This window comes from Schistocerca nitens, chromosome 2 (genome assembly GCF_023898315.1).
Source record: "Schistocerca nitens isolate TAMUIC-IGC-003100 chromosome 2, iqSchNite1.1, whole genome shotgun sequence".
NCBI lineage: Eukaryota > Metazoa > Arthropoda > Insecta > Orthoptera > Acrididae > Schistocerca > Schistocerca nitens.
This window is the reverse complement of record NC_064615.1, coordinates 577,669,388-577,688,869: the sequence shown is the minus strand read 5'-3', so window position 1 is coordinate 577,688,869 and position 19,482 is coordinate 577,669,388. Positions and strand designations below refer to the sequence as shown.

Genomic DNA, 19,482 nt, shown 5'->3' with positions numbered 1-19,482 from the left:
ATTCTCATTTTTGGTTTTAAGCTTAGAGGCCATCATGGATTCTACACTGAGGATAAGCAGCTTACGTTTACTATTGTGTCAGGGAAAAAACTCCTTAGAACAGGTCAGTGCTCAAGAGTCAATACTGACATTGTGGGAGCGACACCTTGGGCCACAGACATACAGATCTTATTATTAATTGATAAGCTTCATAAATTAAATATTATGAACCCCCAATAGACTAGCTATAGTATAGGCACAATGAGTTGGCTGCCAAACACCAAGTAATGATCGTTAAAAGTCGGCACCATTTGAAACACTTTGACTGCTCTCTGTTTGAGATTGCTGCCATCTTCAGTGACCCCAGAGATGTGACACTATAATTTAATTGTGCAAGCATGATTCTTTGCTCACCCTCATAACCCTGCTGCTGGCATTACCTATTGCTTCCCAATCTTCACAGAAGCTCTCTTGTATACACTGCTACGCTAGCACTCCTGCAAGAAGACAAGTTGGAGAGAAATGCCGTAGCAACAGCATAGGGGATTGTTTTGAGAGCGACTTTCTTTCTCTGCAGTGAAGTGATTCATTCTGGGACCCTGTCCCTGTTGTTAACAATGTATTGAATGTATCCAAATCTCATATGGAGCAGCTCTACAATGAATTAACAAAGACCCCATTTCGTGAAACCAAATTTTTTTTATATGGATCCTGATAGCTTCATCTATTGGTTAAAATCTGTGATTCACATGAAAATGATGTATCAACATGAAAAAATTGACATTTATACTTTTATAGATATAGTTTCCATGGTCTCCTAACAACACCATCTACTGACAACAAAGTTGCTATTCACTGAATGGAAGATGTGGCAATTCTATTGTTGACTGATGACTGGAAGATTATGTGGCATACCTACATGGTGGAAAAGTAGATACCTTGTGTAAAGCATGACAGGCCTTCTCCTGTTGTAGTAAGGTAGATACTGATACTGACCTCTCACAATGACAATTAAAAATTCATTTGTGAAAATGGAATTTGACTGCTGGTCACACATTTCACTGAATTCGTCTACATTTTTTCTCTCTCTCTCTCTCTCTCTCTCTGTGTGTGTGTGTGTGTGTGCGTGCGTGTGTGAAAAGTGAGAGAATCTATTAAATTTTCTTTTGTAAAGCTATTGTGTACGATTTACTTTTTATGATGTTCGCTGACAATAGTGATTCCATACTGCTCAAAAGCCTGGTGTAGATGTTTCAATTAGACGCTAGATCAGCGACTTGCTTGTCTCTAAAGTACCCCAGTAATCATGCTCGAAAATGGGATATACAGTTCAATTTGGAATTTGAATCATGTGTCATTCCTGATGGATCTTCACATTTTTTAGAGATGAAGGCTAGGTTAAATCTAGACTTAAATATTCTATGGTCTGACCAGAATTTGATTGTGTGACTTCCCAGTTTCCAGTCACACATCTTACCATTAGACCATCATGTTCTACTGCACACAACTGGTGTACATTATCTCTGATTCAGCTCTGAATGCCTATGCTGTGGTTTTTCGTCATATATCAGTAGTTTATATATAGCTCTAACCACTCATCAGCTGATGCATTTCTTAAAAAACTAACACATCATTTTCATCCAGTCTTCCCCAAAATCTCCTGTCAGAGGAAGGAAGGTTACAGGAGCCAATGGATTACCAAAGAAATAACTGAACTCAGGAGTAGAGTGAAAGAACTCAGACAAAAAGTGAACGTGGAGAGATATAAACAGTATTAAAAGAAGTACAGGCAATCAATAAGAGAATCAAAAGCCAGTTAATAAATTGAGCCAAAGCAAATTCAAATCATAAAAGGAAAGCCTGGGATGTAATCATCACTGAAAGATGTAGTGAAAAGAGTATAAATAACAGAAATTTGATTAAGTCAGCGAGCATTGAAAGCAATATAGTTACTAATGGAACAAAAATTGCTAATATACAAAACAACAATTTTATAGATGCCATACAAAATTTAATGGGGGGGGGGGGGAGATTCATGAGAGGTGAAAACATCCTACAATACTTGGGCAACTATCCCACTCCGTGTCCTGGAACGAGTAACAAAAACAAAACTCATAAAAGAAATTCAGAAATTCAAATCCAAGAAGTCTGCAAGAGATGATGAAATATCAAATGATCCGATACAGAATTCGAATGAAGTAATGATTGAACTTCCTTTGGATATAGATAACTGCTCATTCAGAGGAGAAGTTTTTCCACAAAATGACAAATAAGCAAAGCAGTATTGGTTCATAAGTAATGTGATAAAGATGGCCTGGATAACTATAGATGAGTGTCTTTAATCTCTGATTTCTCAAAAACACTAGAGGTGCTCATTTGTAGCAGGAAGACCACATTCCTAGGTAAACATAGGATTCTGATTTAGCACAAAAAGAGAAATCTATGGACACTGCTATCTCAAACTTACATGTATCAGACAAAAGATACTCTGTATCTGCTATGGTTCTGAATTTGTGTGGAGCTTTGGAGACAACAACCATACAGCATTGACTGAAAAACTTGAAAGCTATGGCATACATGGATATTCAATGCAATGAATACAATCATATCTCAGTAACCAGTATGTAACAATGGAATCCGGATGCACACCTGGGATATTAACTGCAGTGTACCTCAAGGATCTGTACTTCACCCACTTCTAGTCAATATACTTGTAAACAGTGTCAAAGACAGTCAGAAGGATAAAAAATTACTGTTTACTGATGACATGACATTAGTGAACATAGAACAAAATCTGGAAACACTAGAATGAAGTGCAAATAATACAGTATTCTGGCTCATTCACAATGACTGGTTCATAAATGTAAAAGGACAAGGTTCATGGTCTTTATGAATAGGGAAAATGAGGATCATATAGATATATTCATAGGTGAAACAAGATTGGAAGAAGTTGCCTCCATATATTTTTGATGAATTACAACTGACAATAAGCTCCAATGAAAAGAACATATACACAATGTCTTTTGCAAATTAAACACCATAATATTTATTATGAAACAGCTTGCAGATTATGAAAACAAAACCTTTCTGTACAGAATACCACACTCTATTTGAACCATCATTATAGTATGGAATTACTGTTTAGGGAAACTCTAGCATCAATGATACAAAAAGAATTTTTGTATTGCAAAAAAGGCCATTAAGACCATTTTTTTTAAAAAAAATGACGAACTCGCTCATACAGAGCTGCCTTCTGTAATCTAAAAATATTGACTTTTCCGTCCATACATATATACAAAACAATAATTTCATTAAACCAAGACAATACTTTAGTAGATATGAATACAGATGTTCAGTCATATGACAAAAGGACTAAATGGCGGCTAAAAAGTATGCCTCACAGTCTGAGAGCTGCTGAAAAAGGTGCTCAATACTGAGATGTACAATTGGTAAAGCAAAGGTCTACAGGACAGAATGATTGAAAGTATATTCAAGAAACTTCTGAAGGATTGGTTAATGAAAAAAGAAGTTTATAATGTAGAGGAGTGTATGTGTAAAGAATGTGGGATGCTATTATTATTCATATGTAAATATTGTAATCAACTAAAAATATTGCAATATAATGTACGAGGGTAACGTAATTATTATCCGCAATTTAGTTATATTTTTGCTTATTTTGGTAGTACTGTCGTTTTACGTTGATGGCGCATGCTTTGTTTATTTGTTTTTATATCTTTGCAATTTTCAAGCTGCTAGGTTAGTTTCGTTATCACTGCTGTGCTGTCTGTTTGCACCACAGAAGAGCAGCGTTCAGTGATCCGCTTTTTGTGGTCGGAAGGCGTATCAGGGGCCGAAATTCATCGAAGACTTCCAGTACAGTATGGGAACAGTGTTTTGTCACAACGGAGTGTGTACAAACGGACTCAAAAATTCCGAAATGGTCGCACAAGTATTATGCACAATGAAGTAGCTGGAAGACCGTTTACCGCCAGAAGTGAAGAAACCATTGAGTGCTCATGTGAAATGATTCTCTTAGACAGACGATTAAATATCGACGAAGTGGCACATCGTCTGCAAATTAGTCGTGGTCCTGCCTACAAAATCATCCACAACAGTCTTGGGTTTCATAAAGTTTGTGCAAGATGGGTCCCGAAACAACTCACACAGTTGCAGAAACAAACGCTTTTGGACATCAGCAAAAACAATTGGATCGCTATGATAACGAAGGGGACAACTTCTTAAACAGGATCATTGCTGGTGACGAAACATGGATCCACCATGACGAGCCGGAGAGTAAACGGCAAAGTACGGAAAGGAAAATTCCAAATTCGCCGCGCAAGAAAAAGTTCAAGACCCAACCGTCCGGAGGAAAACTGATCCTTACTGTTTCTAGGGACGCACAAGGTCCAGTACTGGAACATTGTGGGGAAAGGGGCGCAACAATAAACAGTGTACGTTACAGTGAGATTCTTACTGCCAGGCTAAAGCATGCAATTCGAAGCAAAGACTGAGTATTGCTGTCAAAAGGGTTTGTGTTGTTGCACGACAATGCCCGTTTGCATACTGTTGTCAACACTGCTGAAACGCTCCAGAAACTCAAATTTGAAGTACTGGATGATCCTCTATATAGTCTCGATCTTGCCTCTTCTGACTATCACTTGTTTGGTCCACTCAAAGAAGCATTAAGGGGCCTTCGATTTGTCTCGGACGAAGCACTGAAAGAAGCGGCGCACATCTGGCTCGCAGGTCAACCTAGAACCTTCTTTTATGAGGGCATCAGGAAGTTTGTAGAACGATGGACCAAGTGTGTTGAAACGGAAGGAGATTGTACCGAAAGATGATGTTGTTGTAAGTTTCCCCATTTGATTACAATAAAATTTTACAACCACTTTGCGGATAATAATTGACTTACCCTTGTATGTAAATAACTTGTAGTATGATGCTCTATATTTAAATATATTGGCTAAACATTTTGAGGTATTAGGTTCGGTTGACCTGTCCCATGTTAGAGTTACACACCTTGTACATAATATAATCAAATGGGATCAAATAAAAATCAGTCTCTCAATCAATTACATGTGCAAATTATTAATCTGTACTAATTATAGAGCACTATGGTGGGCATTTGTAATTCCTTCTGCTCCAACTGCAGCTACCAGTATCTGTGTAGAAGCGCCGAAATGTTTCTGAATGTGTGTGTGTGTTGCTGCCATAGCTTGAAAAACATTGGTTATATGTCTCAGCAGAGAATTGTGAACCAAGTTGGGGCACTTATCTCCTGACTTGTTTGCCACCTGGGCGATACAGTAGGTTGCTACTATAGGCCAGTTGACTGTCCGATGAGATTTGGAGGGGCGAGGGGGCTATGTGCAAGTTTTTGTTGCATATGGAATTTGGTTTTCCGATCTGTCGAGTGTTAATCGATCTTCAGTTTCTGTCAAGTCAAAAACATTATTTTTCATTTAAATTAATAATAGAGACACTGATAAAAACTAAAATAAATATTAATGACTAGTATAGGTTAATTTTGAATTATTTCTATATTGAGTTATTATGAAGCTATGTACATTTTTAACAAAAATTCTTGCATGGGCTCTGGTGTTATTACGATTATCTTTGAGTGGGACAGCTATACAGTTAAGAATATCTTTGATGTTCCACATGGTTCTTCCTTTAGAGCAGGAGAGGTATATTTCCGGTTGGCGAAGTGGTAAGGGAGCATATATTTTTCAGATGTGTGAAATAATAATTGGGGATATGTAATGTTGTTAAATACCGTATGAATGTGTACCACATAGTTTATAGTTGCGTCCGTAATAAGCAATTTCTATTGTGGGATAGTAATTATTATGATGGTCGTTGATTTAAAGTTTGTGTAACGTTGTTTTATAAGGTGTGTGAAATGTTTTGATTAATTTTCTGTTTAGGATTTGTTGACTCCGTAAAATGGCTGATGTAGAGAAGCCAGCAAAGGCGAAGAGTGCGGAGAAACCAAAGGATAAGAAAGTTAAGCCTGCTAAGGAGAAAGTGGAGGTAGAGAAACCTAAACTGAAGAAGCGACCAAAGAAACGCCATGGTCGACTGTACGCTAAAGCGATATTCACAGGCTACAAGCGTGGTTTACGAAATCAGCACGAGAACACCGCCCTTTTGAAAATCGAAGGTTGCAGTCAAAAAGCAGACAGCTGGTTCTACGTTGGTAAACGCTGTGTTTATGTTTATAAGGTGAGTGAAAACGGCTGTAATGCTGTATCAAGAAACTTCATTTAACGAAACCATTCTTACCCCGAAGTTCTTACTATTTCTAAGGAAGTCATTGTATTAAATACGGGTGGGAGGACATCCGCCGGATAGCACTTAGGTTAAAAATCGCTTAGTTTTGTGGTAGAAATGTTTTGGAAGATAAATTTGCAGGTAGGGGCTTACGTCTGTTTGGGAAATTGTTTCGTGAACAGGGAGTTTTTTACGTAAGCTTTCCGAACTTTGGCAAATTGTCAATTATAGCATTGTGTGTTTCTATATACAGTTCACTTAGATGAAGCTGGCACTGTTGAAGTAAACCCGGTTGTTATGTGCATATGTGTTCTCAATTGATAAGTCTATTTCCTCACTCTTGGAGTACGGACTAAAAGTTTTCAGCTAGCAGGTCTGATCATTAGGGACAGCTGTGTTCCAATAATGAAAGTTCTTGCTGCGAATGACTATTTTCTTTATTGCTGTCTGAAGACATGGTAGACATAATCTTATTTCATTGTCCATAACTGCTGTAGTACTGTCACCTTCAGAATCACAGAAGTCATTTACAGTTGAGTTCTTCTAACAGTGCTTCTTGCATAGCATCTTTAGTCAGTAAAATGTCATTCCTACATGCTATTTTCATATAAATGTGCTTAACACTCGACTAAAGAACAGTTACCGGTGTACTCAAGGGTCACAGTGACAAGTCAAATTGTCAAACTGATTTAACAGTGTATCCCTACTTAAAACATATGTCCTGTGCTAGATCTGACTCAATGCTGAATTTACATTGGTGGCAGCAGGCTGTATATGTGCAGTGGTACGTGCACACCACCCAACTCGAGACACTCCTTGAGTTGGGTTGGGAGGAGAGTTTCATCTTGTCTGTGATAATTTAATTATTAAGTACACATAATTTTAATTCTCATCTTAATTTTATATACATTTACTTGTAGGAAAGGAATTTTCTAAATTTAAAGTTCTTTAAACCCAACTGACAACATTGTAATTATATAATGTTAATGAAATTTACTACTCTTGCTGTAATGTCTGTGGTTGTGTGGTTTCTGTATTATTGTAAGAAATGAAACAAACTTTAGTGGGGCTAAGTAAGAATATTCATTGATGAATCACATTAATTAAACTTTAACAGCATTTGACCGTTCTGTCATATGGTGGTAAACAGTGTGCATGCACACTGTAAGGATGTTTCCGTATTTTGTGGAAATGCTGAGAACTGGTTGTGGTTACGATAAAGTGACTTCGTCAATGGTGTGTTAGGACCGTAAATGATTTCGAAATGTTACACTATATGGGCGACAGGGACAAATGGTGGATTCATGAAATTTAGAGAGTAGTGTGGTAAAGAGCATAGCATATGTAGGCATACCTATGACATTTTTTCCCATACAGTGTACCCATCCTCGGAAAAACATTTTCATTATGGATAGCTGCTCATCTCAAGAGTTGTCATCTGTTTATTCACCTTTAGTTAGATGATGTATTTTTTTAAAAAATGGTTCTTTAGATGTCTAATTGAGTATTTGATATTTCTGTGCTATTGGAAAAGTTTGTGTATATTGTGACTATGCACTTCCCAGTGTTAATTTTTAGAGAGAGGAAGTATCATATGGTATTGTTGGGCGGTAACTGTAATTTATTGGGGTTATAATGATTGCTGTGCAAGTGATGCATGTTCAATTCCTGGTACTACTAAGGATATTTCCTTGGGGCCAGGCCATATTTCAATTTCATGGATTCTGACTGCCTTAAATGTTCAAAATTGTTATACACAGAAAAGTTGGAGATGGCAGCTTTGTTTAGAGATCAAGCTATTGTTTCCTGATTAACATAATCAGGAAAGACTATTATATGTATGCAAGGATGGTAGCAATAAAATTAGCAAAAACCACGACTCACAAGTGATGAACAGTGGGTGACACACAGATATGTTTAATAGATCAGAAAATTCAATAGGCCTACCTGGAACAGGGTAGACTGGCATCCAAGCACAATAAAGGAAAGGCAACACTTAACATTGTGACTAGCTACAACTGCTGCAAGTTGTGTGCAGCATATTATGTAATCACAATTAACATCCTGTAAAGTTTGCTTTGTATTGTCACAATGGCCTCGCTAATCGTTTTGTTGCTGTGAATGTAAACATGTCATGCTACACTGTTCCCCAGCTGTTGTGCACATGAGTGCATGCATTGCTTGGATTTTCCTTCAGTTCTTATGGGTGTCTGAATGCAAAGTTTATGCAATGCGTTTCTGCCTCTGCAAAATCCTGAGTTTCATGTGGTGTTTTACTTACGTTTGATGTAACACAGTAACTGTTGCAGTCCTTTACTGTGTGAAGATGTCAAACTGATGCACAGATATGTGCTAAAATAAAAAATTTTTTGCTTGTTAGTTTTCAGAAAATTGGATAAGTATGTCATATTGACCAGACTGCCATCTCTCGGAACAGGCACCAGCATTTGGCAAGCTGCACAGCCATAAGAAGCCACCTCAGTGTGGGAAGTAAGGAGAGCTCACTACTGTAACAGCGAAAGGATTAATGGATGTGCCACAGATAGGGCCCTACCATATCTGAAGTTAAGGTACCAGGTGCAGATGCCACATGAAACAATGGTACAGGCAATTTGACAATGATTAATTAATGGATGGGGGTGGTTAAATTTATCCTAATGTCTACTATGGTTGCTGCGGGTCGACAGAAGCATCCGATCCCACGCGTCGGCCTTGACCCGTGACATAAGGGTGATTTCGTGTGTGACGTCATGACGGTGCGGAGTTTGGTTTGTGAGTGTGGCGTGTTTGTAACTTCCCACTGCATCATGTTGTGGTTTGTTGTGCTCTCTGGTGGTATATTCGGGGTTTTAGTTTGTGTGGTGTAATGGGCTCAGTTTGCTTTTGCTCATTATCCAGAATTGTTGGTGTCGGCTGTTTGTAGTGGAATTCATTTCAGTGAGTTAACGATTTTGTGTGAAGGTTAATTTAGTGTTGTTCGCTGTACATCGTATGGTAATTTTAGTAAAATTAATCTGTTTTTGTTTATGTTCAGGAATGGATATGACGGATACAATTAAGTGCGCAGGTCAAGCGAAGTGTTCAATACCAATGTGTGGCTGTGTATGTTGATATTGGTATCGAGAGATGTTTTTGAGCTATATAGACCAAGGGAAGTGTAATTTACGGGATTGGAAGCTGCTGTTGAACTATATAGGTCAAGGGAAGTGTCTGATTCCAGATGATATTGTTTAGTGGTATTTGTGGAGTTTTGTGATGTTGGTTTCTTCGTGGTTTTGTATGGGGGTGGGTGTCTAAATTGGTTTATATTTAGTTTGCCCCCACCCAAAAACACCCCATTTCCTGCGCTTGTCCCATTAGTGTCATTAGGATTTTTGTGGAAAGTGTGTGTGTGTGTGTGTGTGTGTGTGTGTGTGTGTGTGTGTGTGTTTTTTCGATGTATTTCCGTCCTCACAATCTGTACGTACCAACTTCATATGCACTATATTGGAATCGTGGTTTATGGTCGTTTCCGCCATATTTGTGACGTCATGGGTCAAAGCAGACGGGCGGGATCAGACTCTTCCGTATTTCCGTTGCTGCAATGTAAATAACTAAGTGTTGAATCACTTCATTCTGTCTGAAATGAAACTTCAGATCTTTTGCATATTTTAGTGAGTTAAATGTGGAAAAGTTCTTGCACAGTGTCTTTGCATGAATTTGTTAGATTTGTGAGTTGTTTTAAAAATGTATTTGTGTATGTTAAAAAATTGTTCCTGTAGGATAGTAACTACAAAATAAACAGCTTTAAAGCTGAACTGTTCTTACTTGTTTTAACAAGGATAGTTTTGTTTTTAAGGCAAAGAACAAGACACCAGTGCCTGGAAGATCAACAAAGAAGACGAAAGTTAGGGCTGTGTGGGGCAAAGTGACGAGGCCACATGGATGTTCTGGAGCAGTGAGAGCAAAGTTCAAAACAAATCTTCCTTCGAAGGCAATGGGTCATCGCATAAGAATTGTGAGTTATTTGCTATTTCATTGTAGTTTAATGTACATATTGATGATGCTACGGTCGCAGGTTCGAATCCTGCCTCGGGCATGGATGTGTGTGATGTCCTTAGGTTAGTTAGGTTTAAGTAGTTCTAAGTTCTAGGGGACTGATGACCAAAGATGTTAAGTCCCATAGTGCTCAGAGCCATTTGAACCAACCAAGAACCCGAGAAAGAAGCAAATAGGCAGTTTCAATAATTAATGTAACATATCTTTTTCTCGGACAGCTTCGTTTAAAACAAAGCGGAATTTGTGTACTCATGGATGAAATGACCTGTGAAAGGTCTTGAAAATTACTTACATTAACAACAGTATTTAAGCAGCTGTTGAAAACATTACCAGAAGGTTTTTCATCATTGTTGAAGAAAGTTTCTTTGAACTGCACGTTCCTCTCTGGTGTTTATTTTGTGATTAGCTTACTCTTAGAAATTTTTTGTGGTTGAAGAAACCTATTTTAGTGACTTGAAGTCACTACAGACTGAAATATGCTATTTTATTAAAAATAACACTTTTACCCTTTATTATCGCAAAGCCAGGCTAAAAAATTCTTATTTCATAAAACTGAGCTGAACTTTAAAATCTCAGAAAATCGTCATCTGAACCTTGGTCTTTCTCTTGCTTTCTTAGTCATTGTTGTCCTTTATATATACAGGGTGTTACAAAAAGGTATGGCCAAACTTTCAGGAAACATTCCTCACACACAAATAAAGAAAAGATGTTACGTGGACATGTGTCCGGAAACGCTTAATTTCCATGTTAGAGCTCATTTTAGTTTCGTCAGTATGTACTGTACTACGCTCAATGGAGCACATTATCATGATTTCGTACGGGATACTCTGTGCTGCTAGAACATGTGCCATTACAAGTACGACACGTGGTTCATGCACGATGGAGCTCCTGCACATTTCAGTCGAAGTGTTCGTACGCTTCTCAACAACAGGTTCGGTGACCGATGGATTGGTAGAGGCGGACCAATTCCATGGCCTCCATGCTCTCCTGACCTCAACCCTCTTGACTTTCATTTATGGGGGCATTTGAAATCTCTTGTCTACGCAACCCCCCCCCTCCCCCGGTACCAAATGTAGAGACGCTTTGTGCTCGTATTGTGGACGGCTGTGATACAGTACGCGATTCTCCGGGGCTGCATCAGGGATTCCATGCGACGGAGGGTGGATGCATGTATCCTCGCTAACGGAGGACATTTTGAACATTTCCTGTAACAAAGTGTTTGAAGTCACGCTGGTACGTTCTGTTGCTGTCTCTCCATTCCGTGATTGTGATTTGAAGAGAAGTAATAAAATGAGCTCTAACATGGAAAGTAAGCGTTTCCAGACACATGTCCACATAACATATTTTCTTTCTTTGTGTGTGAGGAATGTTTCCTGAAAGTTTGGCCGTACCTTTTTGTAACACCCTGTTTAAGATAGTGTTAGGTATGCCCTACCTCTTGAAAGGATTAAGTGTCTTCTGTGCCTCTAGACCACAACTGTTTTAATCCATTGACACACTTGTTTGATTGTAGGTTGTTGTAAAGCTCCCTTTGGTGTGAATTTGTGTTTGGTTTCCTCAGTTGTCCATTTGTTCCATGCTTTTCTCATACACACTTTAAATGGTTTATTTATTAAACAAGAGGATGTAGTTGTGAACTGACTCCTGGAATAATAGCAAACTATGTATTTCGCTGTCTAAGTTTCTTTCACAGAATTTTTCAGATGACTAAACTGATCTAGCACAAGAACTGAAATCTTCAATAAAGCACTTTCCCTTGTCTCATTAATCCATAATTTCATTCCAGCCTCATCCATCTAACCCTTCTCATGTATGTGAACAACACCTGGTGGTATTTCAGGTGGTTTTCTCATTGTTCTGCACTTGAAAATGATTGTTGTATTAAGTGTAAACTAACTCCACCCTTAAGTTCCACTGTAACACTAGCTTAAGAATGCGTATTTGAATCATTTTTGTATTTATTCCCGTGCCAATTTGGGGGTGTCCTTGAATCAATTTCAGTATGTCATCTAGTTTTGGTCAACTTGCATTCAGTCCTCTATTTGCACATTTAGTCTTTTTTCCAGTTCTTCTTTGCTAGTCTGCCAAACGCAAATGGTTTGTTCTGTTGGTGGAGGGCTGAAATGCTGCTCTGTTTTCATGTTCTTTTGCACATGTTGTTACTTTCAGTTCATAGCCCATATGATATGAATACCTTTTTTGTGCTAATTTAGAGTATAAGATGAGCCTGAATTTTGGAGGCAATTTGTCGAAGAAAAAAGTGTATCTTATAGTCCGTAAAATACGGTAATGTGTGCGTTATGTAATGAATCAAGAAATGCCTGGTAATTATTTTGTGGTTGATATGGCACTGATTGTCACAAGCATCTGTAACTTGTGGTCAGACATCTTAATCCAGGGAAAGAAATGTCCCTGGACACAGCTTAGATCTGGATTTTTTTACAAAGATTTCAGACTTTCCGTATTGTAACATCTGCTGACCTTGAAATTTCAGTTTGTTTGCAATACCTGCTGTAATCCATTTTGGAAAAACAAATGTAAAGTTAGAAAGGATTTACAGGCAATTGATATTTCTGAGGACACTTTGAAGCTTGATTATACTCAGTTTGAAATCACTTTATGATTTTCGTTTTAGCAAGTAGAGGGCCAGCTGCCACCCAATTGTAGTTTGTTTTGAGCGCCACATGCTCGCTGTGTTGCCTGTTTCATGGGAACTGCAGTACTTAAGGTGTGGGTAGATCCATGGTGCCGACACTGGCTTACAGTCCCCCCGCCACCTGCCTGTTACTACAACTTGTTAATCAGAGCATAATAGTTTTGAAGCCTAGCCAGAAGCTATGTCCCAGATGCATGTAAGAATTTTCTCATAAGTAACTATGTTGCCTTAGGGTGAGCAAGAATTTCACTACTGATTGCATATAAGCAGTTGCTCATTACTCTGTAGAATACTTCACAAGCCTCTCTTAGAGGTTCAGCTGCTAAGATTAAACAAATTAGCAAAAGGGTTCAATGGGTGACATAAAGTGGGAAGTTCAGCAAGCACAAAGTTCCATCACCAAGGCTATAGCAGTAGCTGCTGGTGTGAACTCCACTGATGTGGAAACTCGAATTGTGAAGTAATGCTAGAAATCTATATCCTTAGACGTTTTAATTACCGAACAAAAAATAATAGTGCATCATTGAAGTCATTCCAGCAAAGTTCAAATTTTGACCCCAGCTCATAGCAGCAGGAGTATAGAGCAAACTGCAAAAGAATTTGGTGCTTCTGTGGTAGTGGTTGAAGCAGGAAAGGAAACTAAAGATGGAGGCTGGCATCTGGGCATTCCCTGCAAAACAAGAGGGGGCGAAGGCTTGATAATATCAAACACAAAGTCCTCAGGTTCTTTGGAGGTGTTGAACGTATTTTAAGTAATAATGTGGCAGTGAATTGCGCATTCAAAATTTTGTGAACTTGCGTCAGACTTGTTGTCCTGCTGGTACACAATGTTTTCGTGTTCTGTAATGCATCCAAATGCCATTCATGTTGGTTGCAATACCCATGAAAGATGACTAGAAGGAACTAATAAAGAAACTGTGTGCTGTTTGGTATCAGAAGACTGCAATGCTGTGAAGTGTCCTGAGAAACCTGAAGTGGAAGAGTATTTGGTGGATCTTGTGAAAGATGGGGATACATTAGATATGTCATGCAATTATGGAAGTGTTTATAGACGAACTGGTTCTAATAAGTCATGGTATGACAAGACACCATTTCCTGCAAGAAAATCTTGAAGTTTAGCGGCATCATCATTTTGATATATTTCACAGAGAACTAAGTCATTAGGTGCTGGGTGAGGTTTTCATTGGGGGACAGCAAAGCAACATAACACCCCTTTGTGGTTTGATTTGATGGTAAAGAACTACAGAACACCAGCATCTGTATTATTAGTGACTGCCTTTGCCATGATACCATTTGTTCATGCTTTCATAATGAGATTGATTAAACATTTGAGGATAACAGGAGAAACTGAGCTCATTTGCTAATTTAAAGATGGATCTGCACCCCAAGACTTTATCCCTCAGGGGCTCTTGGTTTTTTCATTAGTTTGTGCATGGGGCCCTGAGCTGTTGTGGCCCATTCTTCACTCCTGGGGTGTATTTCTTTCCTTGTGCCCCTCCCTCCCCTATTGCCCCCTCCTTCTCCTCTCTTGGTGTTTTTACTTACGCAGCTCTTCGTACTTGTGATCCTCTTCGCGTTGTTGCAGTGTCAATTACACTTCACCATTCTTTGAATATGGTCTGGGGAGTCATTTTTCATACAAACCTCATCCTTCAAACTGATGAGCTTCCGGCCTATCTGGAATGACAGGGCATTCATTTTGTTCAGCATGTGTAGTTCAGCATGTGCAGAAAGGACAATCGCACCGATACTGGCACTTTCATTCTGGCACTTGAGGGAGATAACTCTACCAGAGAAGGTCAAGGTTTCATGTTACCGGTATGACGTGAAAGTGTATGTCCCGTACCCATAAAGTGCTTTTGGCGCTTGCATTTTGGGAACATGTCTTCCCAATGTTAGACAGACCCTCTGTTGTGACTGTGAATACCCACTTCATTAGTGGGCCCCTGTGTTCTTCCACTGTCAACTGCATGTGTTAATTTTTACAACCGTCACTCTTCACACTCACCGGATTGCCCAGCCTGTAAGAAAGAAAAGAAGACATAAAAGTTCCTGGATCGTTTCTTACACTGAGACTCATCAGAAATTTGACAGACTTCTAATGCTTCCTCTGTTACTCCCTTTCTCCCTCCTCCCTCTTTCTTACCCCAGTCCCATACCTCTCCTGTTTGGACCCACACCTTCCCTGCTGGGTGTTGAATTTTTTCTTTGTCCGTGTATATACCCAGAGTGCAGCTTTCGGGAGAGATGGTCAGATTGATCATCTGCTTTGATTGAAAACCGCAGTTCGGGTGCAAGTCTTTCGATTTGACGCCACTTCGGCGACTTGCGCGTCGATGGGGATGAAATGATGATGATTAGGACAACACAACACCCAGTCCCTGAGTGGAGAAAATCTCAGGCACAGCCAGGAATCGAACCCGGGCCCTTAGGATTGACAGTCTGTCATGCTGACCACTCAGCTACCGGGGGCGGACTGTCATTGTACTACAGTCCATCTTGATCTGGAGCGCTACCTTGACACCTAGTGCCTGACCATGGACCCCCGTTCATTGTCTTGGGCCTTTGTCTTAACAAGCTTACTTGGTTGCCCCATATCCGTCATCTGAAGATTGGCTGTTTGTGTAAACTGTGTCCTTCTCTTTCTTGCCCATACCTGTTGGGATGCGGATCATATCATCCTTCTCCACCTGCACAGGTTATTACTTATCTTGTCTGGACTATGGTTGTCAAATTTATGGATCAGCTGCCTCTTCCACACTGCTCCTTTTGGAACCGGTTCACCATCGTGGTATCCGTTCAGCCAGTGATGCTTTTTGCACGAAGTGTGTTGGTAGTATTCTGGTTGATGCTGGGATCCCTCCCCTTTAAATTTGAGAGTCCCTGCTCCTGGTTTCCTATGCCATCACTATCTACTCTTCCACTGCTTGCCCCTCCTGTTCTATTGTCTTTGTGGACCACTGCTCTGCCTCGCTTCTACGTGCCATGACTTCCATCTCCTGATCTTGTTCTCTTTCCTGTATTCTCTCCCGACCACTTCCTATTGGTTAGTTCCTCGGCCCCGGATTCAGATGGATCTTTTCCGGGTTTCAAAAGCCTACATTGCTCCAGTGGTGTTCCATTGTTTGTTTTGAGCACTCTTACGGGAGTTTCCAGATGCCATGTTTTTTACACCAGTGGCTCTAAATCTGCCGATCGTGTTGGATATGCCTTCGTTTCTTCTGTTGGCTCGGAACACCCATTTTCTGCTTGCCACATGTGAAATGTTCACAGTAGAATTGATGGCAATCTATTGCCTCTGCTTCTTTATACAGTCCTCACTTACCTGATTGTACAAATTCGGTTTGATCGGGATAGGTTTGCCAAGGGCCTCGTAGAATGGGGGGGGGGGGGCAGTTTTAAAGCTCATTGGTTTCAATAGAAACAAAGTAAGCAGTTTCTAATGATGTTGCAGCATTCAATTAATGCATTTGAAGCAGATGAATAAATTCCAGTTGTTTCAACTGCAATGTTACAATCAGGGCATTATGTTGCTTGTATGTGTGACAGTGCCAGGCATGTGATAAATATATGTGAAGTTTCTTCAGAAAAAAAGATCCCTTACTCAGCTTCATGCATTCCGTGCTTCTCCTTATGTTGCCAGTCTACTAAACATACTTGATAATTTCAGTCCAACACTTTTAAAATCATAAAAGCACTGTCACAACATCAGGAAGGCAATAAATTTACTTTGTCTGAACAATACAGTATTGGAAAAGTATACAGTCTGAAGTGGAAAACGATCATTCCAGTTTTATAGTGTGCTAAAACTACGGACTTTTCATTTTCGATTGTTTAATTGCTGCTTTTTTGTTTAAGTTTATTGCTACGTAACTGTACTTCTGTTTTATGAGAAAGCAGTTTTCAGATTTTACTTTGTTTACCAATTGCCAAATTGTCCTGCTTTTAAGTCAAGTACTTCATCCATAAGCAGGCATGGATCTGAAATTAAAATCTATATTGTACTAAGATCAGAACATAGCATGGCTGTGTGTCCTACACCTATTCTCAGCTGAATCTGCACATAAAATTATGATTTACGTCTGGTTTAAGATGGGTTTTCAAAGTCACACATTGAATTTATCATTTTTCAAGTAGCATGTTTATTCAAAAATCTAATCAGTAATATATTCTTACTCAGTACAAAAATTTGTAAGTATACAAAGGCAGGGGCTTGTACATAATGTGTAAGTTTATTGAAGTGGAATGAGCCAAATTGCACTGCATTGTCACATGGAATATTAGTGACTTTTCCCATTTGTCTTGAATTGAGATTGAGTTATCTTAAATTACAGATTGTCTGCAATTAAGTGAAAGGCTATTTATCCTCATTACAGTTTAACTAAGCCCTTGTAAAAACTAAGGAACTTGAAGCACCAACACACTGGCTGGAACCTAGATTGTCCAACCTTTTTGCGGGTGGCATCATTGATGCCCAAAACAGTGAAATATTACACAGGCAGCGAGGGAAAATTGAATTTAATTTCATCTGGGGGAAAAGGAACTAAATTCACAATTGATACAAAAATAGCAACAAATGAGCTCAGGACCTGCTATAACAAAGGAATACATAAGTAAAAAAAATTTCAAAATTGAGAAATAGTTTCCGTTTAACAAAAATGCGCTCCCTGTAAAATGTTACACTGAAGTGATCAAACCAGAAGCACTATTTGCATCATACACAATTACTGTTTAATACAGAATATTAGAAGGAAAACATTTAAAATCATGAGTAAAATTTTATGACCAGGAACAAAACATGAATGTGTCAATCACAACGTAATGTAGAAATTTGCAGGGAAATCTTGAATATCACCCTAACATCGCAGTTGAGATTGTGAATAGTGACTTCAAATAGTGGGGCACACAATGTACTGGGATTGGCAAAGCAGTCAGATTCATACATTACCAAAAAATGGTACTAGACCTAAATGGTGCAAATACAAAGGCCTCAAGGAATTAGGATTGCAAAAGTTACATGATAGAGATGCTCTCAGGAATGTGTCGGTCAGGAGGTTTGGAGGAAAATGTAGGAAACAGACAAGACATTGGCAGTGTTGTGGAAATGCACTCATTCATTGCACAGTAAAGAAGACTGAGCTAACAGGAAGGCCAGTTTGTGGTGATTTCATTTGGTGTTACAGATTTTCATGAGGCTGTCTGACACTTCCTGATCATCAGTGGAATCTTGGAATGTCCTGATTTTTGAGAGATCTTATTAAAATTGAATTGTCTGTTTTGTGAAGATATTTTGTGTGTGATGTTGTAACAAGTTGGATTTGCAATGTCATAGTGTTTTGTATCTTAAATGATAGTGATCTAATATTTGTAATTTTGAATTATTGGATCTTGTAATTTGTTTTGGTATGTAGTGTGTGGGCCTCTGTGGATGCACTTGTATACAGCTGATCTTGAACTTGTTAAACCTGTTGCGTAACAGTCTTGTTTTCTGAGTTGGTTGTAACAGTGCTTACAATTGGTTATTCTACTACTTTGGACATGAATACCTTATAACAGGTGAATGTAAAGTTTCAAACAATTGTATAACAGTAACGTCATATGTGTGTTTAGAGAAGTCTTCAATGCACCCATTGCTCTTCCATGGTTTGACAAATTTACATTAATTTTTTGTTTGTGCAGGTGGATGTTTATTCCTTGACATTGAAATTTTAAAATTTGTTGGTGTAAGGTTGCAGGCTTTTTTTTGAGTGCTATGGTGTCATTAGTCATTTCAGGGAAGCCTTTGGAACTTCGTGAAAAATAAGATACTAGCAACAGGTTCTGTTCCCCTGAGTGAAATATCACTTACATTGTATTATCACTTGAGGATGGCTTTGTTCAAATTTCACTGTGCCAGTACTTAGGTTTCCTTGGATCACTTAAAAGTGCTTCAATGAATCCTTTCTGGTTGCAGGCTGGTTTTATCACATCTGTATATTGTTACATGACTAATAGTATGTCATTAGTTTACCTTGCTGTGGGCAGTTGCCTGTTACCAAGTGATGCTATGTAACTCACTGTAGAATGGAAAGCTGTTGGAAATATTATCTAATGTTTGTAATTACTTATTTTTGTTTTTCTTCTTTTGCAGATGCTGTATCCCTCACGGATTTGAATGTTTATATTTAATGTTGTGACTCAATAAAGACACTTTTGTGTAATTTGTGTCCCAAGAAATTTATTTTGTGTGTGTGTGTGTGTGTGTGTGTGTGTGTGTGTGTGTGTGTGTGTGTGTGTACACGCGTGCGCGCATTTAAAGTGTAGTGACAAATCAATAAACTCATTCTTTTTAACATGAAATGGTAAGAGGCTGTGAATTTGTCTCCCGGCCAATGAGCTAAATGCTCATAATTGTTTTTATTCCTTTACCATATTATTGCAAAACCACAAGTTTTGACTCTCTTTTAATTACCTCTATTAAAATTGACATTACATGTATAAAGAGATATTTATGAAGAATACCTATACACGAATTTAATTGGTGAGTGTATATAAAT

General features: G+C 38.7%; 1 protein-coding gene across 1 annotated transcript; it reads left to right on the top strand.

Annotated features, from left to right (window-relative positions):
* The first annotated feature begins 5,592 nt into the window (after nucleotides 1–5,592).
* On the top strand, nucleotides 5,593–19,146 carry LOC126236625 (60S ribosomal protein L35a). The gene is made up of 4 exons (XM_049946072.1): nucleotides 5,593–5,689; nucleotides 5,907–6,204; nucleotides 10,091–10,249; nucleotides 19,077–19,146. The coding sequence occupies exons 2-4, from the start codon at nucleotides 5,926–5,928 to the stop codon at nucleotides 19,098–19,100; spliced, it is 462 nt and encodes a 153-aa protein (XP_049802029.1). The 5' UTR covers nucleotides 5,593–5,689; nucleotides 5,907–5,925; the 3' UTR covers nucleotides 19,101–19,146.
* Nucleotides 19,147–19,482: the final 336 nt, after the last annotated feature.

Excerpts from the sequence above, each read along its gene's own strand:
- LOC126236625 (XM_049946072.1), top strand. The coding sequence starts at position 5,926 with ATGGCTGATGTAGAGAAGCCAGCAAAGGCGAAGAGTGCGGAGAAACCA. Across the intron at positions 6,205-10,090 it reads GCTGTGTTTATGTTTATAAG|GCAAAGAACAAGACACCAGT; the intron begins GTGAGTGAAAAC and ends TTTGTTTTTAAG. Across the intron at positions 10,250-19,076 it reads TGGGTCATCGCATAAGAATT|ATGCTGTATCCCTCACGGAT; the intron begins GTGAGTTATTTG and ends CTTCTTTTGCAG.